Raw genomic sequence first — 25,789 nt, forward strand, 5'->3', positions numbered from 1 at the left:
TTCAAATACAGATAACGTATAGATATAAATAAGAGAGTAAAGGGGAGAGGATCGTAGCTGTCTCAGTGTGGCCGCAGGTTATTTGTTGCAAATGTTTTGATGGCCTCATGGTAGAGGGGTAGAGCAGAGCAGAACAGGAGGATTCTCTTCTATACGGCGCAGCTGAGGCTACCTTCAGTAAGTCCAAAACAAAAGGAGTAGAACTAAAAGCAGATTTTTTTTCTAAATTGTATTATATTTCGTAGCATTGTATAACTTTATCATATGTAATATGTACACAGTATATAAATGTTATATTATATTTTATAGTATATAGTTAATTTTATAGCATTATTTAAGTATTACAGTTATTTTTTCCCCAGTTTTTCATCTAAGAGCCTCAAGGGACTCTGCAGATCTTTCTTGAATTCTCCTTGTACTCCAGGATGTTGAATACAACTGTACAACTTAATACACTGCCATGCAAGGAAGCATCACCACTTCAGAGAAGAAACATCTTTTCAAATTCCAATGGTTAAATCAAATTCTGTATTTAGAAACCTCTGCATTGTCTGTAGCTGTCAAAGGAGTGACACAGGCACATTCAAAGAGAGAAATTGGCCCTGAATATATCCTGCTAAATGAATTCAGTCTTACCTGCAGTTAATTATGTAGTTTTTGGTTGGCACGCTGCGAATAGCTTGATCAGACATACCAGGGGTACAAGACAAGTATGACACCTTGCTAACCTGTTTAAGGGGACTTGCAGTCCTTTTATTTTAATCATCCCAGTCACAAAACAAAAGCATTGAACCAGCTGTGAGCTATGGCTAATCCAGAAGTCACGAGTTAGTTTCTTTCCCATTGAGCTCTTGGAAATTTTAACTCCTTTGAGCATGCAGAGAAATTTTGATATATACCAAGGAAGCAGAGAAGCAAACGCCAAAGAAATCTAGTCCTGCTAGTTGTCCTGCTCCTGGCTCACAGTAAGATGGCAATGTCTTCTTTTTTTCTTTCTCTGATTCTTTTCTCCAGAGTCCAACCGAGAGGCTATTGGCGCTGCTCAAGGAGTTACACCCCTGCTGTCTCTTGCCAATTCCTACGATCCTAGAGTCCAACAAAATGCAGTTGGTGCTATTCTCAACCTCACACAATCAGGTACTTTCTGACTAATGGTTTATCTAAAATTGCTGAAAGAAAATTTCTCACTGATAGAAAAATAATTCAAAAGGGTTAAGGCAAGAATAAAAGCGTATCTGAGCAACAAATTATTTCCTTGCATATGGCATTCATGTTGATACTATAGGCTGATGATTTAAGTTTGGCCTCTCTTTAGCTAATACAGGCCCTTTTTTGCCTAGTACTGAAAGAGAAAGGCTTGATTTTCAACCCCAAGGGGCTGATGTACAAGCGCTTAAATCATCATTCAAAGAAATAGAAACAAAATAATCATTTGTTAAAGAAATAACTTGGTCTAAAAAGTTAGCAGCATATTTGGTACTTTGACGCAATCTCAGAAGCTTATCCAACAAGGTCAAGCTCTAGGAACATTTGACTTGTATCCCTAAGTTGATGTTGGAAGATGCAAAATATAACTATTAATCAGCCAGACGTTAAAGGCTCCTGGGATATCTGCCAGCAGCTTCAGCAAAAGCAGTATTTGGTCCTCTGCAATATGTGCACTACCATACATTAACTCCGAAACAAACCAGCATTAAATCTCACCTATCTAGATGATACCATTATCCCACACAGCTAAATGATACAGTCGTGAGTAATGTTTCTTATCTTTATCTGGTGGAAGGGAATGGTTGGCAAGAACTTCTACGCTTGGCTATTACACATCTGTTATTATTCAAAATTTTTTAAATAATTTGGTTTTTTAATACAGAAATCATAGTGAATATCATACCTGAGGTTTTTCAGCTTCTCCAGCAATTCAGGTTCTCGGAACGGTCTTTAGCATAAAACCAGCAAAGGCTTAATCGATCAGATAGCCTGCTAGTCATTTTGCTAAAATGTCTGCATACTGCTGTATTGCACAAGCTCTAAATTATATACTCTCCAGTCATACTGATTGGCATATATTTAGACAACTTCACCACTCTCTAGAATCTAAAGAGTGTGCATATCCCTTTTGAATGGTGCCTCCAGATGAGAGGGAGGGAAGGGGAAATACACAGTAACAGCACTTTTTTTTTTTTTTTTTTTTTTTTTAAATGGCAGAGAAAATCCAACAAGTCCTATGCAAGAAAGGAGCCCTACCAGTTCTTGCCTTGCTGCTGGAATCTCCTGACTCAGAAGTGCAGGTATGGCTCAAACAGGTCAGATTTTTAAACAGTAACAGCGTGACTGTAAGAAAAGCACAAACCACAGCATGTAGAAATGAAAAAGTAGAGAGGAGGGAAGGTTTCTCTAGAGAAGTGGGGAAACGTGAGAGCATCTTTGTGAAACTCAGCTCAGTCAGATAATGTATATTCAAAACATTCAATTTGTCTAGCTCCACAGGAGAAAGTTTATGACGCAGAAGTGCATCTGCCAGCACACACTAACACATACACACAGTTGTTATGCGGTTACATTCTTGTGACTTTCAGATCATCAGACAAGTTGCAGATAGGCCTCTTCCTCTGTTTTTTTGCATCCTAACTTCGATCTTCCACTCTAAGCAATTTTACTAAGTATTCTGAGAAGGCGTAACTTGCAAAGATTTTCTTCTTATTATTGTAAATATCTGGGAAATCTTCCTATTTTATGCCTACCACAGACACCTCTTTGTGATTCTGCACACTTAACAGAAAGCTGGTCTTGGTTCAAAAGTATGCTGATGAAAAGCTATGAATCAGAGTTGTAAACCTTAAAATCCACTAGTTCATCCATTCAGTCCTCTGAGTAGCATAAGATTGTTTCCTCCATCGGTTTTGTTGTCTCTATTCAGATTTCTTTGAGATGTCTGAAGGGATGGAGCCTCTGGAATTGCTTTCTGCAAACTGTTTCAGCGTTATCAGCTTTCTCTGAGATTCGTCTTAAAATTTCCTTCTCTGCAGTTCAACCTGTTTCTTCTAATTATACCTCCCTCATAATACATACTCTTATATGTATAATCCTCCCTAGCGTTAATGTTTAAATCCTTTGAAAATGATCTCTTGGCATGCTCAGGCAATGACTATATCCAGCTTGAGTAAATCAACGTAAACATATAATACAGTAGATGCAGGTGACCTAACTTAGGTGCCAGCAGCAGTGTCGTCGCAGCAGCACACTACATTCCCAAATACCCAGGGTCCTAATGGGTTTGTATAACATGCAGCGCCACAGCATGACTGCTCTTGCAGCTACAGCAGATTGCATCGCTTTTCCTGGAGGAAGCCCGCTTAGGCTGTTATCACATCTACCCAATAAAACACCCTTAAGATGAAAAAGCACTTTATTTTCATCAGCTCTAAATCCGAGCATTTTTCCAATTTATTTTTATTCTCTTTGACATGTCACCACTGTGACCTCCTCTCTCTCTACTTTTTTCTTGGTTCTCTGCAGTATTACAGCTGTGCTGCCCTAAGCAACATGGCAGCCAATATTCAGCACCATGAAGCCATGCTGAGACCCGGTAACAGATTCCTGCTGCGGACACTCATCTCTCTCCTATCCTCCTCTGTGGACAAGGTAAAGCTGTAGCTTTCTCTTTTTGTAAAGGCTTAGCATCAGAGTAAAGCTATAAACTTGGGCTTCCAGTTTCAGTCTTGCACAATTCTACTCATCTACTATACAGGTGCCTATGCAGCATCTTTCCCATGAGAAAAGACACATATTAGAAGATACATAGGTTCTACAAGGTCAATATATGGAGAAAGAGAAGGGAAATTATTAAAGTTGTTCCACAGCCCTGGACACTTCCTTTAGACTAGGATGGCCAGTATTCTTTAAACTTCAAACTATGTGTGTGAAGTGTTCTGTCCAGGCTGTCAACTATGTTTGATCATTGTGTCTGCGACAGCAAGTATCTGAACATCTATTACGCTACTTTTTTTTTTTCTTTTTGGTTTCCATAACTTTGACTATATGGCTTCAAAGAACATCATCTTGAAAATTTTGCTTTGTTGGGAGCCACACCAAAGAAACTTCAATAAGCCACAGTTCAGGATTTAAAGGGTGGAACCTTAAATTCTGTGTAGGAGGGAGGTGAAAAAAAAAAAAAGGCAAAGCAAACAAGACCAATTCACTCCTTTCATTTTCTTATAACTTATCTGACATGCCTAAAATAAACCAACATCTGAACCCTGTTGGCTCTTCCTCATCAACAACAGGATGACTGATAGTAGAGGAGGTTGGAAAAAAAAAAATTCATCAAAACTTTGACAACAAAAAGTGTCCCAAAATTTGTGCTCTGAAGATAGCGTAATAGCTTGCTAGTGTTTATTTTGTGTACAATAGGCAAGAACATGCATTACTGAAACCTCTCCTTTTTTTCCCTTCTCTCTTTGGGACAAGCAGGTTTCAAGCCAGGCATGTGTTTGCCTAAGAAATTTGGCTACCAGTGGTAAGCAATATCTTGGAGATAAACGAACCACGCTATTTCTTTTTCTTTCTCTCCGCCTTTCTGAGTGAGCACAGTGGGCTGGGAACCTTTCATATTAAAAGCAGAGATACCCTCTTTTCTACATTTTAATTGGATATTAAGGGAAGAGGGAGGTGCAGTGCATAAACTAAATAAACCTGCCTCAGAGCTCCCAGGTAGCAAGGGGAAGTATCTGGACAAAGTGAGAGAGACAGCAGAGGTCATATGCACAGAGCCTTTGCAACTTATTAAGTTTTTCTCCCTTCCATGTTTCCTAAGCATTAAACCTGATTAGGACAGAATGTCTCCTGAAATTGCTGCTTGAGTGGGGACCTGCCTTCTCCCAAGGCATGAATCTGTCTATCATTAAATATAATTTTCTCCCAAGCATTTGTCATCCTCTTAAAAAAATCTTATCATATTAAATGACCAAGATCCATTTCTACGGCATGCTCAGGAGTATGGCACGCTCAACGCTAGAGCCCTAGGATCCAGGGTAGAGTTGTTCATCTAGAAAATGTAGAGGTGCTTAATTTTCAAGCAATCACAATTATAGCAGAGCTGGGAGTGAAGGAACTGCTGCACTGCTCCTTGGCGTGGCTGAAAACCCCTGGTCTGCTTGGCCTTTTAGGACTGCCGTTCCATCTGCTGACTGCTCTGGCATTGCCTTTAGTACCCAAAAGCACTTGCTGAAGTTGCAGGGACAAATGGGATATAAGGATTCAGCCAGGATGGCTGATCTCTCCCCTGGCTAACCATAACTCTGCAAGATAGGTGGTGCCTGGGGAGATGTGTCTTTCTGTTTGTGCAGCAGAAGCTGCCACCTTCCTACCAGGCCTTATGCCAATGAAGGACTCAGAAAATTTCCCATTTCTTCTCGCTGAGGTTCAGACACAAACTGAAGGGTGCCCAAACCTCTCTCTCTGCTCTCAAGCCTGTATTAATCCTTTGGCAAAAGAAACCAGAACAAATGAGGGTTTATTTTTATAACCAAACATCCAGCATCATCCCATCCCACAGAGAGGGGGAGGTCCCCTCTAATTTCATCACTGAGGCAGAGTCAAACGTTTATGAGTCAGGGCCTGAATGCCTCCTCGCAGTGCTGTGAAGCTCCCTGGCCTTGGTCATTTTCCCAAACCAGCGGACATCCAGGCCGAGATGGTTGCTGAGGACGTCCTGCCCAAGCTGCGCTCTCTCCTGGCATCTGGCAGCGAGGATGTGCGTCGCGCTTCCATCGCTCTGCTCTGGATACTGTCCCAGCACCCACACAACCAGGTAGGGGAGGTCATTTCCCAAGACCAGAGGGGAAAGAGTAGTTCTGGCCACCGCCTGGGGTAACGCTCTGTTATGGCAAAACTGCATACGAAATGCATTTTGAGAATGACCGATAGGCTCTGTGAGACTTCCCAACCCTTCTCCCTCCCACACAATTTGACGAGGTTTTGTCTACTGCATCTGCACTGTCACTAACTACCCAAGGAGCTTATCTGCTGTGGTGAGTGGGATCCAAAGGATCCCATAGTTAACCAGATTACCTGTAATGGGACCAAGGGGAGAGTAGAGGGAGAGATGGGTGTCAGATTCCTTGGATGCGTGGATACTACCCTGCACTCCCTGCAACTCTCTATGGTCCCCTCGGTCCCCAGACCATAAGGGGCGGGGGTCTCCAGGTGGGTGTAACAAGGGGCAGGACACATGCGTAGCACCATGAGAGACTGCAACCATGGAGGCAGCTGAGGAAGTTATTCCTTGGCTACAGAGCTTCCCCACACATTGAAAAGCAAACTGATTTAGAGTGTGCACTTAAAATACATCAGTGCAAAAATACTTTACTTCCCTATATGGACAGTTATTCAAAAGTACATTTGCATAAATTTAACACCTTTTGAATTAGGATCAAGACAGCAAGAGGGGCTAATAAAATTTGAAATCCTATCTACCTTTAGCTAATTCACCAGGACTTTCCTGTGTCTCCTCATGTCCTTAGTTACAAAACAGTTCTTTTGCCCACAATCAGGGTAAACACCACCCTTAACAGTGCAACACTATGCAAATACTTGAAGAAGTCTAAAGACTAAAAATAAACTACAGCAAATAAACAAAACAGACACTCCTGCTGTACTTTCATCCTCCACATAAAACCAGTAAGTAGCAACTGACAAATTATTATTATTTTTAAATGTGCTTTTCCATTACAGTAATTAAAGGCATCCTTAGGAACATGGATATGAAAGGTTTTTGATAGGTGTCTTAAGCTAACAATAACCTTTTAAGAAAGTCAGAGTTTGGGTAGATAAAGCAAAAAAATGAGAACCTTTCCTGCCACATTGCTTTAAGCAGGTAGTGACAGACGATCTGAGTAACCACAGCTAGGCTTAGACACTTCTCATGGCTGAAATACACTCAGTCTGATTCGAAATGTCCTCCGGGTACGGGAAACCTGGTACCATACACCTCGGTTGCACATACACAGCACAGTACGAACCAAATTGCACCTCCTCTAATTCTGGGACATGATTGAAAAAATAGGTAAGCTCAATGCCTGGGAAGCAGCAACTAGAGCACAGAGCTTTTCAAAGGCACTGTGGCTTCACAGGTTTTGTGCTGGCTGCATTAGCACCGAACAGCCTCACTGCTGGTCAAACCGCCTCATGCAATCAAAACACAATTTGCTCTCAACGAGCTTACAATTGAAATACAGCTAAGTTAGTTGGAGACTATTTACACAGTAAAAATGTTACTTGGTATGAGGCGTTATGCTGGAATGTTGTTCTCGCTTGTATTTGCTTTTCTTACCCCCAAACACCATTTACACTTTTTGTTCTCCCAGAAAAGAGTATCCGCAGCTTCTTTCCTCCCTGATCCCGAAACGTGTCTTTACCAGTGCTTCAAACCCCCAGCTACGAAGGGCACTGTGCAGCGTCAGTGGGAACAGACAAAAGCACCAGGAGCTCACACTTGTTACACCAGCAGTGAAACAGCCTGTCCTTCATGGGGGAAAAGGGTCAGCAGCAGGAGGCTGGAAAGCAACGCATCACCCTCGAGGGTTTATTCTCCAGTGAGAAGTATCTACATCTCAAAATTTGTTTTAGTGAGCAAACACGGCTGTCCCTGACTATTGAATGTTGCTGCTTTGTGCGAGCAAGCCCTGGGCGCTCTGAGAAGAGGCTGACCTCTCCTTACTCATATCCTGCCTCCCCACCTCCATGCCTTTTCTGGCCTGTTTTTCAAATCTTTTCAAGGTTTCTTTCTCTAACCCAGGCTGAATTCTGAGTGAGTGAAAGAGGGACTTCTCCATGGGAACAGCTGTTGGAAAACAAACCACCGAACAAAGCTAACCTTTACAACCAAGTCAAGTGATGCTTGAGTTATTACAAATACTACCCAGGATACAATAGGGCAGAATTCATCTGCCCTTTCGTTACCATGAAGCAAACCCCCGGGAATGCTTCACAGAAGCTCCTCTCCCTGCTTAAACCCCTTTTTTGCGATCCCCTGGCCAGGCTGTTGACTGATTCCCAGCAAGCGCTGGAAAACTTCCCTCTTGCAGGGGGAATTTTATTCAGTTCTCCCAAGGACAGCCCAACCCTGAAACACTAAAGAGAGTCAGGCTTTGTGAGAAAACAGCCTTTTAAATCACATTCCTTTGAGCAAAGACCTGGAAGTCAGGGTGGCAGGAGTCTGTCTACTCCAGATGATGCCACTGACTTTCCACTCCAGGTACAAAATAACTTTGCCTACCCATCTTGCTACCTGGTAAACAGGGGATAATATTTATCTTGTCAAGAAATCCCTGGATAAGGGGTGCAAGAGCAGCATTGCAATTGTAAGCACAGTTGCTGCTGGAATGCTTTTCCTTGCTTCCCCCCCCCCCCCTTTTTTAATCTCAGGAGAAGTTAGATCAATATCTATCTGAACTGCCCAATCCATTTTTACTCAAGAGTTTTCTCGTGACTGTCTCGTGCTGTGCAGGATTGAGCCAGAAAACAAAATCTGGATCCCAGCCATATGCCAGCCAAAAAAGAGGTTTAGCAAAATTTTAAGTACTATCACTTGCTAACGTAGGTCCTAAATAAACAGAAGAGCTTGGCAGGGAAGTCATTGTATATTAGAAAGTTCATTTATAGCCTGTAGACGATTTCCTCCTCTCAGGCTGTAGTAAATCAAATAAGGGTACTGTAGTTGATGGAATTACATAGAAAAGAGGACACTTGGTCCCAAAGCACAGAAAACAGTCATGAACGGTAATTTAATTGGGTTGTCTAAAATTTATATTATTTCTGCCTTTGAAGAGAAGGAAAAATAAAATTAGAGAAAATTTATAGCCATATCTGCATATAGGATTCTTTAAATGCCCTGAGTTTAGGCATAGCACTGCCCTTTCCATCTATTTTCATGTTTTATTTTAGGATGGCTGGTTGTGACAGTGCTTAAAATGAACACAAGTGAAGATGTCAGCTGATATTAAAAGAAAATAAGATATGATTTTGCAATTTAACCTAAATAAAAGAAAGATGCAAGTTAAACTAATTTTTAAAGACATCTGCCTTTCAATGCTGCTTCAGCGATCCTAACATTTCACAGGTTTCAGAATTATGCGATTTTTCTCAACTGTATATTGGACCGATAATGTTTTATATTGAACGCTCTCGCTAATGCATCTCAATTTCTAAGTAGCACAAAAAATATAGTTCATTACTAACAAACATAAGAACCGCATAAAGAACTTAAATTCCTAAGGGAAAGAGACTGAAAGAAAAATGCTCCCAAGAGGAAATATTTTGCTTTTAACTGTAGACCTAACCCAAAGACTGCTGAGATCAGGTTTCTCTTAAAAACAGCAGCGTCCTCTTAATCCATACTGTTATTAAGGAAACTACCTGGGCAGTAATCCAAACTCAGATCTGATTCAATTAATATTAGTGATAATTGAAGGAAGACTACATTCAGGGAGAGAGGGGCTTAGTAAAGTCCCTCTAAAATATCCATTAGACAGTAAAGAAACGTATGTATAAACTCAGAAGACGCTGTTCAGAACAGCAGTGGTGCCTGATCGCAAGCTGATCTAAACATACAGTCCATTATTGTAGGCGAAGTAAATTGCTGAGGTACTCAAGGACACACCGCTGCTGCTACTTCACAGCGTACTTTTGCCTTTCACACCTATCCTGACCACTTCTCCTTCCAGTCAGGATCACACGTCCTTCCCCTGACTACCAACAACCTCTGGGAAGCATCCGATGCAAACAAAAATAATCTACCAGACCTTAAAGACTCCAGCTTTCCATAGCCAGTGCTCTGTAGATCAGTGCCAGTCAGTAGACCATAATTTGAGGGAAAAAGCACTGGACCCAGCTGCTACACCATTGGTTTAAATGAGCTAAGTAATGCTGCTTTTTCAGAGCTGAGATCGATCAATCGATCTATCTATCTATGCTGCAAAGTTGCGCTGTGTTGTCTGTACTGGATGTAATCAAGATACTGGTTTCTCTTCTCAGGACACTCTGGCATGTGCCGAGCTACTACAGAGCCTGGGGATGCTACTGTCAGCGCATAAAACAGACCCTGTGATTGTTGGCCATACTGCTTGTATCATCAAAAACCTGAGCCTTTCCAAAAACAGACAGGTAGGTACCCAATATTTGTCACTGAACTATACCCTGGGAGGTTGCAGTTATGTTTATATCAAAGCAGCATTACCCACAGATTATTTTTTTTAATGAAACATATGCCAAGGATACTCTACACAAAATAGTGCGTATGAATAAAAGGACTTGATGTACCATAACGAAAGGGTGTGGTTTTTTTTTTTTTCATATTTTTCCAATACAGAAATGCTAATGAAAATAAGAAACGTCTAATTTTTCCTATGAGCAATGTGGTTACCTAATTTGAGTGACTGCATCATAGGTATAAAACATACTTCCAGCAAAGACATTTCATACTAATTAAAGGAACCATCCAAGAAAATCTGAGGTTTGTTATAAACTAGCCAAAAGGAAAACGATTTCCAATTTTTTTTTCACTTATACTAAGATGAGAATTATATGAATTTCTGGTAGTTGTGAAACCAATTTTTGCAGGGAAATAGATTCCCTCAAACTCAAGGCCCACAGTAAGAGTAAAAATAGACCATCCTTTCAAAGTTTGCTTTAAAAAGTTACCATATTTGTTAAATTCTGTGACTTTATTCTGTTATCAGCAGGGAGCTGGTTCACCTTCATAAAGCTTTATAATATGCCTTGCAATGTATTTAGCTCTCACTGCATAAGTAAATCCACAGACATGAGTAGGAACGCCAGGTTTCCAGGGTCAATTCTAAGGAACCATCTCTAAAACACGTAAGAGTCCTTGGCACAAGAGCCAAAAAAAAGTGCTTTTATGCCAGCAGGATACTAACAGAGTGTGGGAGCTTGAAAGGCAGCAGTCTTGAAATCCAGCTTCAACCTCTAAGCAGCAAGTTAAAAACCTGCAACATGAAATGAGCATGCAAAAAAACCGCCTCCCTTTTGTTGATAGACACCTGAGCTCCCTTATGGAGGTGTGAGCAGCTTCCATTATTAGGACTTCCCAAAGAGCTGATGACTTTGTGGTTCAACTTCACTAGTAACCAGTCACCTCCAGGTGACTCATTCACGACTCATTCCTTGGTCTCATGTGCTTTTAATCCAGGTCAGCACAGGCTAATTCTCCCATCTGTTTTCAACTCGGTCTCTAAAACACATATCCTAGTACAGAGACATGCTGCCCAACACCACTTTTGGCAGAGCAGATTCAACCTAAAAGATAAGGGATACACAGAAACGTTTAATTCATAACATTTCTCTCCAGAAACAGAACTCACCTTTGCTAGTGAGAGGTCATCTCATGTTTCTGCAGATCAGAGCATTTGAACACCAAGAAGTTTTCAAAGCCCTGGAGGCAAATAAAAGAAACGGAGAGACTTCCACATTTCCCAATGCTTTGCCCTGGAGCACTCAGCTTATTCACTTCCGCAGCAAGACTTGAGCAAATGACAGCTTAATACCAACATACAGCCTGGTACAGTAGCTATAGGTCAGAAATTCTTTGAGCTCAGAGTGATCTGTGATCATGAGAACATCCCACAGACAGAGCAAGCCCTGGGAAGTGTCTAAAATCAGGTGATCGCTGAACAATCCAAGGTGTTTGTCACCTGGTTGTGGTAGATCTGGGAGGAGACATTTCCATTATTGATGTTTTAGCCCTCAGTATTGCTAAGAGTTATTCAGTACTTCTGAAGTCCTTGGACACCACTAAAACATAATGGAAGCGCTAAACATGAATCTCTTTCTTGTTGCAGAGAATCATTGAGAGCCTATGTGTTGAAGGTCTCCTCCAGACCATGCTTTCTACTGACATTCAAGAAGACTGTCTTCACTGTGTGACATCTTGCCTTGCTGAGCTGGCAAAGCAAGGTAGGGAAGCAACCCCACCATAAGTGGCTCAATCTGAGAAGCGTACGTATCCTTTATTAATCCTAATGGGAGATGAAGCCCAGGTCTTTCCCTTTAAATTTACTGGGAGTTTTGGCATAAGCTTCAAGAAAAGCAAGATCTAACTCACTGGTGGGAGACATGGGCTCCGTTGTTTGCACTTTTTTCTGTTGAACTGCTTAAAATTTTTTAGTCAAAATTCTTTGTGCTGAACTTTACTTCCGTACATGGCCTGTCTACTTTTATTTGTAAGGTTGCCCAGTTTCTCCAGCTGAATTCATTTCACAACAGCAGAAACTAATATAAGAGGAGAAAAAGGCTAAAATACAAAGTGGCTGTTTCTCCTTAAGTTTATTGCACATAGATTTTATAAGAGATCCCAAACTACCACCCGTGGAAGGTACAGTACTCCTCACAGCACAGAGGATCAATGTAAATCTTCCCAGCGTGTCCCAGCACTGGATATTGCCTGTCAAACATTTCATCTCCTGCATCTCTTGTAACCACCACGCAACTGGCAACTTGTCACATTTAATTTTGCAAGAGGTGCCCAGCAGCTGCTGGACAGACTGAGCCCACTAGGCAAGAGTGGATCTCGTGCATAAAATGATTCATTCTTTCAGAACACAAAACCAACAAAATAAAAATTCATCAGCCTTTCTATGAATCAAATCCACGGCCCTGCCTTACTGAAAGCATACCCTCAGGACGTGACCCTTTTTTACAGTCTAAACATACTTATTGCACTTATTTTCCTTCTCCAGGTGTGTAAAGGATTTCCTATTTAGGCAGTATATTTTCTGGCAGACCTCTCACCTTTGTTTCTTCGACCCTGGTGTTTCTGTTTACAGACTACTCTCTTATCTTTCCGTCCTCCAGAAGGAGCCACGTTATGCATGGTCCAACAGATGGATGAACCCTTGACAAAGCGCTTGGTGAGACTGGCTGGCCAACTGGAACATACTGAGGCATCCTTTCAAGCTGCCTCCATCATCCAGCACATGACAGGTCACGGTAACTGTCGCACGGCATTAACTGTGCTTTCAAAGATATTTATGGCTGTCTGGAGTGAAATGAGCCTTTTCCCAAAGGAGTTAACTCTCAGGCACCAAACAACCTTTAACGTTCCTCCATCTGGTCTCTACAAAATTTATTAACATAAAAGCACCTACAGTCACCCTTGAAATACACATAAAACAGTGCATGAGGAAGTCAAGGGATGAAAATGGACCAGAGATAAAGATCTGATTCAGGTGTTTGTTGCCTTCTTCAAGCACTACCATTCTGCAAGGCTAGTCTGTAGCCAATTCTGAGGTCCTTAAAAACAACTGAAGTAGGAAAGTGGAATAGCGTAAAACACTCCTTACCAAGGGAAAGATGAGAACATGTTTCAGACAAGAGGCATCGTTGCATCTTTCTGTTTGACCCTCCTTCTCAGTATATACAATGGAATGGCATTCCCCACAGACAGGAGCAGAGGTTGGTAGAGACAATTACAAGGGGATGGTTGTCTTCCAAAATTTTAGGTCAACTCCGCTCCCTGACCAGCAAGAGGAAAGCATCTTACTGAACCAAACACTGCCATTGTAATTCTAGACCAGATTAGCAGGAGCATTGAAGTAAAGTGGCTTTTAAGTATGTGGCCTGTTATTTTTTTTAAGTTTTAGTGAAAAAGAATGAAGAGAGCATTATTTTTACCTGCAGAAAACAAACAGCTTTATGCCTAATACACTTGTCCCATGCAGCTGAGAGCCTTTAAGACTTGCAAGAAAAAGGTGTTCAGATGATTCTTGCCACGTTCTCTAGAAAAGCATGGTTAGATTTTAGTCCTTAGACGTGAGAGAAGCTGAAGTCCGTAATGAGTCTCTAATAGGGGAAAACACAAAGCTGTTTCAATCCTACCATCGAGGATTTGCAACAGAGCAGACTCTCAAGTAGTGAGCAGAGTCCAACAGCGTAATCGCTTCAGGGATGGGTTAGCACGAGAGGCTGATCAGTCCGTAAATCAGCACGCACCTCGCACAAGGACCAGCTTCCTGGCACAGCAGCCCACTCGGCATTTTATTTACCTGAAGTATCAGTGATACCGTTAGAGGCCGTAGTACCTGGAAGTCCTTTGCCGTTCTTTGCAGTAACATTGGTTGTAGCTGAAGTTAGATGAGTCATTAACGATCTTAAACTGATTTTTGTAACAACATTTTCAAAGTGTTTTAAAGGCTCCTATTGATCTCCAGTGGTTCTCCCGTTTATGCAGAAAAAATGATGCTTTTGGTGAAGCATCACATTGGAGAGATTCAGGCCTACCTCAAGAATTTTCTTACCCACCAAGAGATCCGCTTTCAGCAGCTGGGCATCTCTACGTTCTGCAGACTGCAGGAAGGTACGTCCTTCCTCCTGGGCCGAGCCCCGGGGCGCTGCCAGACACTGCCTGCTCCTATCAGTGGCAAACAGGCGCTGCTTTATAACAGAAATGACAGTGCCGGGCAACGTCCCCTGGGGACTAGCTCTGCTCACTTAAGCAGACAGAATAACTTCAAGGGTAGCTGTCACCTTACCTGTTTTTAAGTAACAGAGTATCTTACGATAAAGGCAGGGGTTGGTTGTTTGCTTTACAACTAAAGGCTTTCTGATCAGCAGGGAAACAGGACTTCAGGTACAGATGGTTTTATGCAATATAAGAACATTTGGCACTAGATGCAACCTAAAAACTTTTCAAATATGAATTTAGTTTATTTTGGTAAAGCAAGCAAATTGCATGATTAGCTGGTATTAAAGCTGGGAAGTCTCACATCTTTTTCATGCTTTAAATTCTGTTCCTTGATTTTTTTCCATTTTTGGTTAGTTTTTTTGGGTTTGGGTAGAAGTTGAGTACAGATGAGAGTTACAATACGGTAATAAATGTATATAGCGTGTATCTTCACATATGCAGAGCCAGAGCCAAGACCCTGCTATGTCTTGATATGCACCTGTTGCATAAGGCTGAATTTGGCAACTGAGCTTTAGGCATCTGGGTCAGGAGAATTTAGCAGCAGACAATCTTCAGTGGTCGTAGGGATGACAACTGAATTTGTGTCTGCTTGGTGTGGTAGAAGAATATTGTTCTGCCTTCTCTGTACTTTACACTGCAATAAGAACCATCAGCTGTATCTAACCTGAAATATAAGCTTTCTAAGCATCTGCATTAAAATACAGGGAAAAACAGCAGGTTGCCTAACACTTGTTTTTCCTCTTCAGATCCAGAATTTTCATTAGCATTCAGAAAAAGCCAAATGGCCAAACTCCTTGAGCAAGTCCGTCAACAAACAGAAGAAACTCAGGAGCTCCTTAGGGCAGCTGTTTGCCACGAAGACAGTTAATGTTCAAGCTGGATGGCTTATGAAAACTTACCAGATCCAAGAGCCTGAACTTTCAGAGAAGACAACTCTTTTCATTGGTTCCTGTAGTTAAAGCTTCCCTGCGACCTGCAGTTTCATCATATACAAGAGATGTTCCGGTAACAAGAATTGGAGCAGGTCAAAAGACAATCGCTTGGACACTTTGGCTGGCTGCTTGAGTGTGCTTGAGGACTACGGCTACATTCCTCCCAACCGTTTGGAAAACACCTGTTATGCTTGGGTAATCTTCCATGGTTTGTTTCTGGCTTCCTCAACCCCCCCTCCAAAAAAACAGCGCTGTATTCGTGAGGTTTTATTCATGTAACAGGCCGATTCTACTGAAGAGGCATCTCTCGAGTAGGCAGGTTACTCCGCGTTCATCTTTATTTTGTTTCTGCTCCACGTCCCTTATTTCAGAGCACGCTCCAGGGCCTCGACTTTAGAAAATAATCAAATTAGCACAGTATAAAGGTAGCAAACTACTAACAGGTTACTACAGGAAGTAACTGCTAAGGGACAACTCGGAAATTGCAAGAAGTTGGTAAGAAACGAGAATAGGGCAAGCCTTAAGGCTGATCCTTGCCTACGCTGTAGGCACTACTCTCCAGCAGAAGAGCAAAGGCACACCGAGGCACGTAAATGTTGCATAGAGCACGTTCAGAATATAGCGGCTACCATGAAAGATTTGGGCGAGATGTGTTTGAACACAGAAATCTGTGTTCTGCAAATGGTAAGTTATTTCCAAAGGTACTTGCAACAGGGGAAAAAAGTGAACACATTTTGCAAAATTAGGACCTGATCTTCTATTTTGATATTGATATTTCATTTTAAAAGGATTTAAAGAAAAAAAGCAGTAATATGTTTAAATTCAACTGATTTTCTTACATGTATACAGGATACCGAACAACCTCCCCCTTCCCTCTCCTCCAGAGGGAAAGAGTCTGTCTCACAGACTTTTTAGCCAATCAAAACAGTATTTTTCAGGAAAAATGTAGCACAGAGCCTTGAAATTATGGGGCACTAGTTTTTTTAATGTAGGTTTTAATTTGTAAGAGAATAGTAATCTAAAAATAATCATCATCATCTATTAGTAATCCAATTCCACCTTTGATCAATACACTTGTTTTTAAGTATAAGAATCCTCCTGGAGCTTCATGTTGAACTGGCTAGAATACTGAAATCTTGGAACCACTCTTATGGCAAACATCTGCTCCCAAATAGCACAGTTTCTTACGAAAACATTTCAGAAGAGTTTCCTGTCTTTTGAGGTACTTCTGACCATGGTATAACTCTTAGACGCATGTAGAGCTTTAGAGCTGCTACTGGCTACAAACATGGAATAAAAGCGAGATTAAAAAATAAGAACAACAAAAAAAATCATTCTGTCAATTAAGAGCTCAACATTACACTTTACTGTGTCCCAAATCTCTAAGCTTACTTCTGGTGCCTGGGGGAGGCATTTCTGTTAATGATTCCTTTTAATAACTGCAAGTTCTCTCCAATAGTACTGTTTAAAAAAAACCACCAAACAAACCCAAAACAACCAAAACCACACTCAAAAGCCTCTCTGCAGCGCAGTAAAAAGAACAGGGCAGACAGAGACTTCAGATAAAGCAGTATGGCATTTTCAGTGTTTGCGTGCGACAGGAATTTTCTTTTGAAATCTCATGAGAGACACCCATGTGCTCAGCTGTGGGCAGTCAGGCTTACTAAAACAGAGGACTACAAAGAGCTGAATGACACAGCTAGGAACAAAATCTCAAAACTCAGGCCACCTCCTTGGGTGACTTTAGATCATTTTCCAAAAAGAAAATCAGTGCAATATTAAGTAATGCCATTAGAATCTGTCCTGTATCTGTATTCTTAGGTATTTAATTGCAAACATTATTTCAAGGTCTTGGCAAGAAAGAAAATACCAAAGCATTCTTCATCAGGAATGAGGAGATAAGAGACATGTGAAACAAGCAAAGCTAACGGTAAATAACCCAGTAGTTGTGATGTACTGAATAAACTCGCTGAATGTCATCCCTGTAAGCATTTATGTTGTGCTGTTGAGACGTGAGCGAGGAGCCGAGACTTTCCAAAGCACAGAGTCGAGTTGCTGTGAAGGTTACTACTCCGTACCTTCAGAACAGCTGTCTGCGACTTCTACAAGTGCTAGTTCTACCTCACCGAATAGTTAAGTGTTGCCTCCGAAAGAACAAACAACAAAAACAGTTGCAATAGCGGGCAAAGGAGCTGGCCTTCTTTTGATACCGCATTTTATTGTCAGGAACAACGTTCAACAGAAGAGAAACTATTTTTCCCCGCATTTGAAGAAAGGGGCTTAACCGAAGACTTAAAATTTCAATCCTTTTCATTTTTTAGGTTTGGGTTTTTGTTTTTTTTTTTTTTATTCATACACCTAGTTCTACTCCCAATTCCCTAGCTTTTAGTTTGTGTGTCAGGCCCTTGAAAAGGAGAAAACTGTCTCGGCTCTTACTTGAAGCAAACCTGGAATGAATATCATTATAAATTGTTTTTACTGCAGTGCTGTTCAAAAAAAACCCCAAACACAACACACGAGAAATGAAGCAGGCTCTTCATCTGTGCTGCAAACAGTGAAGCAAGCATTCTGAAGTCTCACGAAAAAAAAGAGACCAGCATAATTTATACCTGAGCCTAAATAGATCAAGATCAACATAATTTAAACCTGAGCCTAAATGAATCCTCAAACTTAAAATTGAAGCTAAATCTTACTGGCTATTTGTTTGCTCTGTTTCTAGCTGCAAGTGACTCCGTACTGATTTTCTGGTAAAGAGATTAGAGGAAACCTAAAGAAAAGTTTTAAGCAGACCAGGAGTAGCAAGAAGTTTTCCATCACAGATTGACTCCTGCTTCAACTATGCAAGAAAAATGAAAATATAAATAGAAACAAATATTTCAAACAAGTTTTATTTGGTACTTACATGCTATATATAGATTTAAAGAAAAACTACGTATTTTGGACACTTCAAAACATTGTGGCTATGTACATGGAAAACTAAAGAAAGCAAGAAAGGAACCCAACTGACTTCACTGTGTCACAAGCTACTACTGAAAGCATTCTGACCGAATGGCTGCTTTTTCCCTTCCATACTCTGGCGGATGAAGTCTCTTTCATCGCATTTCCATTGCTTTTATCCCACCTCCTGTATAAAATGAATACTTGGCAGCAGCAGAAAGTAATTTCTTCAGAAATTCTCTAGCTTTCGTCTCGGAGGATTTCTTCTGCTGGCACAGACTTTCTGCACAGCTTCCTACAGGCCTGGGCTCACTGCTCACTAAAGGCAAGTGCAGAAGTCTTAACAGTACACTCTCTGGTAGCATGAACTGACACCCCATAAACCTCCGTTTCCCCTAGCCAAGGATCTTCTCACTGACGTCAGTGAGCAATGCATCAAGCCCTGGTTGGTGCTTCAAGCTCAAATGCCTAGAGTGAGCTCTACCTGTAACAGTGCTGTTTATCAAAGCACAAAAAGGTGCAAGATTTTACAGTTCTGCCCAATTGCAACCGAAAGGGAGGGATGGAACAATGACAGCAGAAGTCGGCATCAAACTAAAGAGAAAGCAACCTGCACTGCTCCCCTTATCAATCGGTACTGCTTTATAAAAATCACGCACTACGTAAAAAGCACAAACGATGACCATTTTCCATTTGCTCTGAAACGAGCAAAACCAAAAAATCCCCAAACCAACCTGCTTCATCGTCCAAAAATCAAGTATTTCAGGTTTCACGCAGTCTTCAATAGTCTGATAAGGCAAAGGAAAAGTCTTCCATCGTTGGGAACAGCAGCAATTTCCAGGACTCAGAACAAGGTATTTCCTTCTTGTGTGCGCACGTGTATGCGTACATACACATCTTTTATAGTGTTGTGAACGTGGATGTAACAAAAACAATCAAGTTTGCAGTATCGTTTTACCACATTTTTCTAATTTATTCAGTTAAATGATTTATTTCTGTACTGAACAAAATTCATAAATACATCTTCTAGGAGAACAATAGGTTTTCCTCTTGTCCATGAAAAAATAACGCTTTCAAATGTTCACATTTTAAAACCTGCCTTGTTTTGTGTTTTTAGAGAAAATGCGAGAAGATCATAGCGACGTCTCAATTTACAGAATGTCCCTGTAGGAATTACATTTACAAGAACCTGATACAGAAGCCTATACTTTGCCCCCATAATTAGAGTTCTCTGCAATAATATTTAAACCAACAGGTTTAAATAAAACACCCCATTAACTCTACTTGTAGAGCAATGAGGTATTTATTTTTCAAGTATTAGAACCACAAAGTGTAAAAGATTCTTTGCCAATTTTACAATTATGCCCTTTAAACCAACACCCACCTTTTTAAAAAAAAAAAAGAATCGGACCCACCACCCAAATCAGCCCATTGCTTTCAGATTCCAGTGTCTCGTGTCTTAAGGAATGCAGAAATATCCATTTACTAACAGAAAAAGCTTGTTGGAAGAAGCCGTATTTAAGTAATGCATGTGAAGCATGATTCTTCTAGTGATGAAAGCTATTAGAAAGGTGATCCGAGTCTATTCCCATCATTTCTTCTGCTGGTTTTACTAAAGTCCTTCCAAAAAAGATACTCAAGAAATCTTTAAAAAACTGGAGAGAAAAAATAAAACACTCCTTCATAGCATGGAAGAAACTCCACTGACTGCAGAGATGCTCATACCGCCTTTGGTTCTTCAGAAGAAACACAATCAGATCACTTCTACAACAGAAGGTATCAAAAATGGCAGGTCAGCAAAGAGTGACAATGCTTACTTCAAAATGCTGTGCATTTATGCAATTATTTTATTGCAAGGTGATTTTCCTTACGTTTTCTAACCACAGGAAAAAGAAAATGGTAGTCCAATTTAGTTTGCTAAATTAGTATTTGTTTACCTAACATCCTTTGAAAGTTGTGATGCAATTCAGAAAATCTAACGTGCTGCAAACCATCCCTCGCTATTAATGTCAGCAAGAACCTGATGAGGGACGTACATCCAGAATTTTACACAGAAGGTAGGCACCAGCTCCCCTTCTGCGTGTGCATATCAGATACCACACGTGCAGAACTGGAACACGATTGCTGGTCAAAAGCTAGGAACAGTAGTTGTCACTGTTGTCATTTCTGTTTGAAAGCTCAGGGCAACCATTTTCAAGCAACTTCAAACGACAGAAAGCGCGGTGTAACTGAGGACCCCCCTCAAACAAAAGATACGGCCTCACCAGAATTTGCACAGCATCTGTACGTACTTGGCACATGTAGCTTTACAAAGAGAAGATGCGCTCCTTTCCCCAAGTAATAGGGGGTTTACAAATGCTTAAATTAATCAACTTATATCAATTAAGAGCTCTAGGTCCTCTGTCAGTTGCAACACGTTACAAGTGTTAATGAAGCAAGGCAAACCTACCTGCTGTTTGATGTGTTTGAACACTATCTACCTGAGGCAAAAGGGTCCCCTTATCTTCAAAGGCTAGAATTGGATTCAAAGGAATTTCAGGACTATTGCTTCCGTCATTGTTCATGGCATCCAGCCGGGATGGTTTAGAACCAACAGGCAGGTTTATGATCTCTTCAAAATTATCATTCTGCATGGCCATTCCATTTTCATTCGCATTTTTCTCTGGATTGAGATTGCTGAAAGAGAAATGTAGGTATTTCCTCATACACTTCATCTAGAACAGAAATTTAGTCCTCCTCAAAGCAATATTACAAATGGAAAAGTCTGCATTAATCCAGAGCATCCTTTTAGCCAGTAAAAGCAAAACTATGCTTCTACCACCGTAGAAAAAAATGTTTTTGCAGCCAAGTGCTAGATATGCCTTCCCTCAGATACACAGAGTAGTTGTTACGTTTGGCTACACTATACCCAGAGAGAGCTTTACGGACACTGCAGTTCTGAGAAGTGACTGAAACGGGAAGCGGTAAGGAAACCCCTGCAGCACCACCGCTGCTATCCTGAGCTACCCACCTAATGCCATTTACAGCCTCCAACCTCTTTTTCAGCTCTCATAACCTTTGCCATACCTCCTTTCAGTCCCTGCTCCCCTACAAGTTCTTAGGGCTTATTTCCAAGGCGCTACCCGACTCTCTACTCCTCCCATTGATCATGCCCAAGCCAAAAGAAACACCTCCCGGCATCCCTCCTGTCAATCTGCACTTCCTTTTTCTATCTCCCACTTGACAGCGATGCCTTATGAGCTCCTGAGTACCAGTCAGGAGCGGTACGAGCACAGATACACTCTCCAATTACACATACTCTCCTGAGAAGATACATGATCGTGTCTCAGTCCTGCCCTCCCCTCCCAATCCTTTTATTAGGCCCTGTATCGTCAAGTCCTGCTGTCTTGCCGGAGGGGAGAAACTAAGGTGTTACTTCAGCGAACAGGATGACAGTAACGGCATCATAAGCTCCTCGAGAAAGAGCAAGTACTCAACTGACATTAAAAAATCATGTGATCTTTCACAGGTGCTTCTTAAGGCCCTCAACAGTTGGATGCTGACAATCTTGGGTACCTACTCCCTATTCGGACCACATCACAACTGTTCAGGTTGTTGGCTTCAGCCACAAAGGCTCAGATGCAATTTTCCTAGATTTAAATTAGGCTATCGATTTCCTCAGACCATTTCTGAGCAGTTAGCTTGGTTTCACAGGCTAATTTTCTCCTGACAGTACATTTACTAGTTTTAAAAAAAACCCAAAGCCTGCTTGTAATTGGCATATGGTTTATTTTCATTTGCTGGCTTCTTTGGGTGCCCAACTCTTCACAATTACAGAATTGTTTTACAGTGCTTCCCAAGAGACAGAAAACAACTATTGCTCTTTTGAAAGTAGCAACACTTTATCCAAAGCCCAGACTTCCTGTGAGAATGGCATGCTGGTTTTCATATCAAGCCTTTCCCAGTTTTTCACACCATCACCAGTTCTTTTTCAGAAAGGTATTCCCCCTTTTTTTTTTTCCCAACTGTGGATATGCCGAGCGAATTCAAAGCACAAAGTATGTTTCGCTGCTCATACTTTGTTTGAGTTTGAGAGCAGACACAGAAATCCTGCTGGCTGCCTGGGAGAGGTCACAAGTCACATCACCCTTCTGTGCCAGAGACCCACATCTGTAAGATGAGGGGCAGAATCTGTGAAATGCTTTAGGACTAATAAAACTTGCTCTATAGCATATAGTTATTAGGTTATGTTCACTATAAGGTAGCCTATTACTTACTTCATCCCCATCTACTACCAGTAACCTTACCAGAGCTAGGATAACACGGCAAGTTTGATGGATGGGATAAGAAAGAGGGGGAGGAGAGCAACTGCTCATTCATATAAATTAAACACCATAGTACTTCATCAAGCATTGGTACAACGAAGACGACTCTTGCTTCTGCAGACAGATATTAATGTTTCTATCTGATTGATCAGCTGACTTCATAGATAAATAGTTCTTCATAGTTATTCGTCATTGCACTGCCAGTATTACAGACTGAGTTAGACCAGGATTCACAGACTTGAAAGATGCCTTTTCAGACAGGGGAGTCTATACAATCACAAAGGCGGTACGGAAGAGGAAACCATGACTATGAATTTTCTATATTTTACGCTATTTGCTCCACCAGATTACTAGGGGAGCAAGTTTAGAAGAAACAAAGGGAAAGACAGAACTGTAGAATTAATTCCACTGGACATCTTAGAGGCCATAAGCTCAAGAGATTAGACAAATTCCGAGGAGATTGGTATACCCTCCAGCTTCTGGTAATGAGCAGCTTAGGGACCACTTGAGCCTATGGTTGCATTTGGACCACAATGCTTAGTAACCCTTCATTGACCAGAGGATCTCCTGGTACTTACCTTTTTCTCCTTTACACTCTCTCTCCCTAAGTGACTGCTACAGGCCATTAAAGCAAAGAACACAAAAAAGTAATGGATTTTTGACCTGCGACAGCTGTTCTGTCTTATGTTACATTCTCGGCGATGTCTCCATGTCCAGCACAACACTGGTGATACCTGCAATATTGTATGCCTGAAAAGGGTATGTTTCCAAGAACTGGGTAATTTTGGTATTGTACCATAGTCTGTAAGCGTGCCTGTAGCAAGACACCTACGTAATAAAAAAAAGTTGCCTGAGTATTCAGAGTGCATTTCCAAACATAACAGTCTTGCAAGCATCTGAAGGACAGCTTCGTGGCAGCTAAAAAAAAAAAGCATCTGTGCAGCTTTGCATTTTGAAGCAGACACATCAATATTAACAAGATAGACTAGAGGAAGTTGAGAGAAGAGCAGCTAATTTAATTATAGGAACTGGAACATCAAAAAAGATAAAAACTACTGAAAATTACATCTGATATAGATAACTTTAGCCAGAGCTCTATGTAGACATAATCTACATGTAAAGAATTTGAAGAGAGTAAAGAAAAAAAGACCAGAATTTCAGAATTTAGTATGTCTGTCTTTCTGATCACCCATCTGAAATCAACACCGAATAAGGAAAAAAAAAAACAAACCCAAAACCAAAACTGATTTGCAGGCCTTTGGAATGTGCCAAAATACTTCCGCACCTGCTATTCGTGATCTGAAAGACAGTGCCAGTCATCTCATTTATTGACCTGATTTTAGCAGAGATGTCACAGATGGACAATAACAGCAAAACAGACCCCCGACTTTTGGATGATTTAAATAAGGCAGTGTTTATTTTTAATCCACTGAGACAACAGCACTGAAATCAGCCAGCAACGAGGAGCTGGAGGCCTAAAGAAGGGAAGGTGGTGCTAAAGCAAATTTCAAGTGTGCTATCCTACAGACTGAGCAATGAACACTACGTAAGAATTTGAACTCAGTAACATTCTTTTCCAGGGACAAGATATTGAGGCAGTCACCTTGTCTAACTGTGTATTTCTAAAAACTGGTTATCTAATCTACCCAGACCCAGCTCCCTTTATACAGGACGGAGACGCACAGATGAGGTGAACTGCTCTCACTGAGGCCCACTGCAGGCATTTATAGAAAGCAGCACAGGAAAAAAAAAAAAGATGGAATTACAGGAGAAGAATAAGTATCCTAAGGAAAATAATGTCAACCTAAACCACTGTACTGAAATAACTTTCTGAGAAGTAGCAGGCTGGGTCTAACTTGGGCAAAGAATTAGAAAGCAGGGAACAAGCAATAATCTGCAAGTGGGAGATGGATTAGGCAGCTGTACTGGTTATCCACCTCCAGCTCCTATCGCTGTGTTTCTTTCAGGACTCTACTGTTCGGTAAAGCAAGAAAAAAATTAGAATCCGGAAAAAATCTTGCTGGGATCTTTTATAATTTACAAAAAGTTTGAAAATACGTTAACATTATATCTTATTTTCAAAGGACTGTTTCAGATTCGGTTTTCCATTTGTTGGAACCACCCCCCCGAAACCCAGAATCTAGCCAGAAGTTAACATGCCATTAGTAATATTGTAGCATCCACGAACTACCAGTTTTCTTGGTAATTCTAGACACTTTACTAACTGGAAAATTGCCATTGTACACTACATTTTAAAAATATATTTAGTGTTGCCCTTTCCATTGTACTACACCTGGATAAGAAATGTCTTCATTTAAGTTCAATTGTGAGTCTCCTCACCACAGACTTATAGGTCAGATAAGGTCATTCCCTGCACAGCCCTTCCCCCCACCCCCCCCAGTAATTCACAGTTCTTCATTAGCATTCAAGCATTAAATTGTTTAACCCAATTTACTTGTGGAGAAGATACTCAGAGCAAGCACAGGTAGCAAAATCAGAACCCTTGCAGCACCACTTAAAATTACATACCACAAAAGTCACGTTCAGACACGTCATTTTTAACTCTGACAGCTATGAAAAAGAAATTGTTTCTATGAACTGAGAATTCATGTAAGATCTATTTGAAAGCCTTGAGTGCTAACATGGTAAAACAGCTTAATTCACAAGCAAATATATCTGTTTTTTTTCTTTCACGATGCAAAGTGAAGCAGCTTTAAGGCTAAGGAAAATTGATTAATGTTCATTTGTTTAAAACACAGGAGTAGGAATACCAATAAAAATTTTGACAAACCATTAGGTGGGATGGTGCTCTGAGCCACCTGATCTAGTTGAAGATGTCCCTGCCCACGGCAGGGGGGTTGGACTAGATGACCTTTAGAGGTCCCTTCCAACCCAAACTGTTCTATGATTCTATAGATGATTGCGCCGATCTATCATCTGCAATAAATGTTTATTAATAAAACTAATAATTGTTGACAATACATATACGGTAGATAATGCAGGAGATCACAGCATTTTCATTAGGGTTTATGAAGATCAATTGTCTTGGAAAGCTAATGAAGTTCCAGTACAACAAGATCTGCATTGCTGATCAAAAGCAGCAGCAGAGAACGGTGAAGTATTGAAATCAATTGCCTTCA

General features: G+C 40.9%; 2 protein-coding genes across 8 annotated transcripts in view; one reads left to right on the forward strand and one right to left on the reverse strand.

Moving 5' to 3' along the window:
• Nucleotides 1–23,300, forward strand: part of LOC143158131 (uncharacterized) — a 39,146-nt gene extending 15,846 nt beyond the window's left edge. For 2 of the 3 annotated variants that reach the window (XM_076333682.1, XM_076333683.1), the window contains exons 7-16: nucleotides 1,015–1,137; nucleotides 2,206–2,288; nucleotides 3,517–3,642; nucleotides 4,471–4,516; nucleotides 5,676–5,809; nucleotides 10,033–10,161; nucleotides 11,856–11,970; nucleotides 12,868–13,002; nucleotides 14,243–14,368; nucleotides 15,223–15,711. In XM_076333682.1, the coding sequence (XP_076189797.1) occupies nucleotides 1,015–1,137; nucleotides 2,206–2,288; nucleotides 3,517–3,642; nucleotides 4,471–4,516; nucleotides 5,676–5,809; nucleotides 10,033–10,161; nucleotides 11,856–11,970; nucleotides 12,868–13,002; nucleotides 14,243–14,368; nucleotides 15,223–15,344 (1,139 nt within the window). In that variant the 3' untranslated portion in view covers nucleotides 15,345–15,711. Of the gene's footprint in view, nucleotides 1–1,014; nucleotides 1,138–2,205; nucleotides 2,289–3,516; nucleotides 3,643–4,470; nucleotides 4,517–5,675; nucleotides 5,810–10,032; nucleotides 10,162–11,855; nucleotides 11,971–12,867; nucleotides 13,003–14,242; nucleotides 14,369–15,222; nucleotides 15,712–18,127 lie in introns of those variants that run through there. The other variant, XR_012994917.1, reaches the window with a different exon arrangement.
• The window catches only part of MAP7 (microtubule associated protein 7), a 123,525-nt gene continuing 117,028 nt past the window's right edge, over nucleotides 19,293–25,789 (reverse strand). For all 5 annotated transcript variants that reach the window (XM_076333680.1, XM_076333681.1, XM_076333679.1 and 2 more), the window contains 2 exons: nucleotides 20,795–21,021; nucleotides 19,293–20,109 (listed from right to left, as the gene is read on the reverse strand). In XM_076333680.1, coding sequence (XP_076189795.1) covers nucleotides 20,099–20,109; nucleotides 20,795–21,021 — 238 coding nt within the window. In that variant the 3' untranslated portion in view covers nucleotides 19,293–20,098. The remainder of the gene's footprint in view (nucleotides 20,110–20,794; nucleotides 21,022–25,789) is intronic.

This window comes from Aptenodytes patagonicus, chromosome 3 (assembly GCF_965638725.1).
Source record: "Aptenodytes patagonicus chromosome 3, bAptPat1.pri.cur, whole genome shotgun sequence".
Lineage (NCBI taxonomy): Eukaryota > Metazoa > Chordata > Aves > Sphenisciformes > Spheniscidae > Aptenodytes > Aptenodytes patagonicus.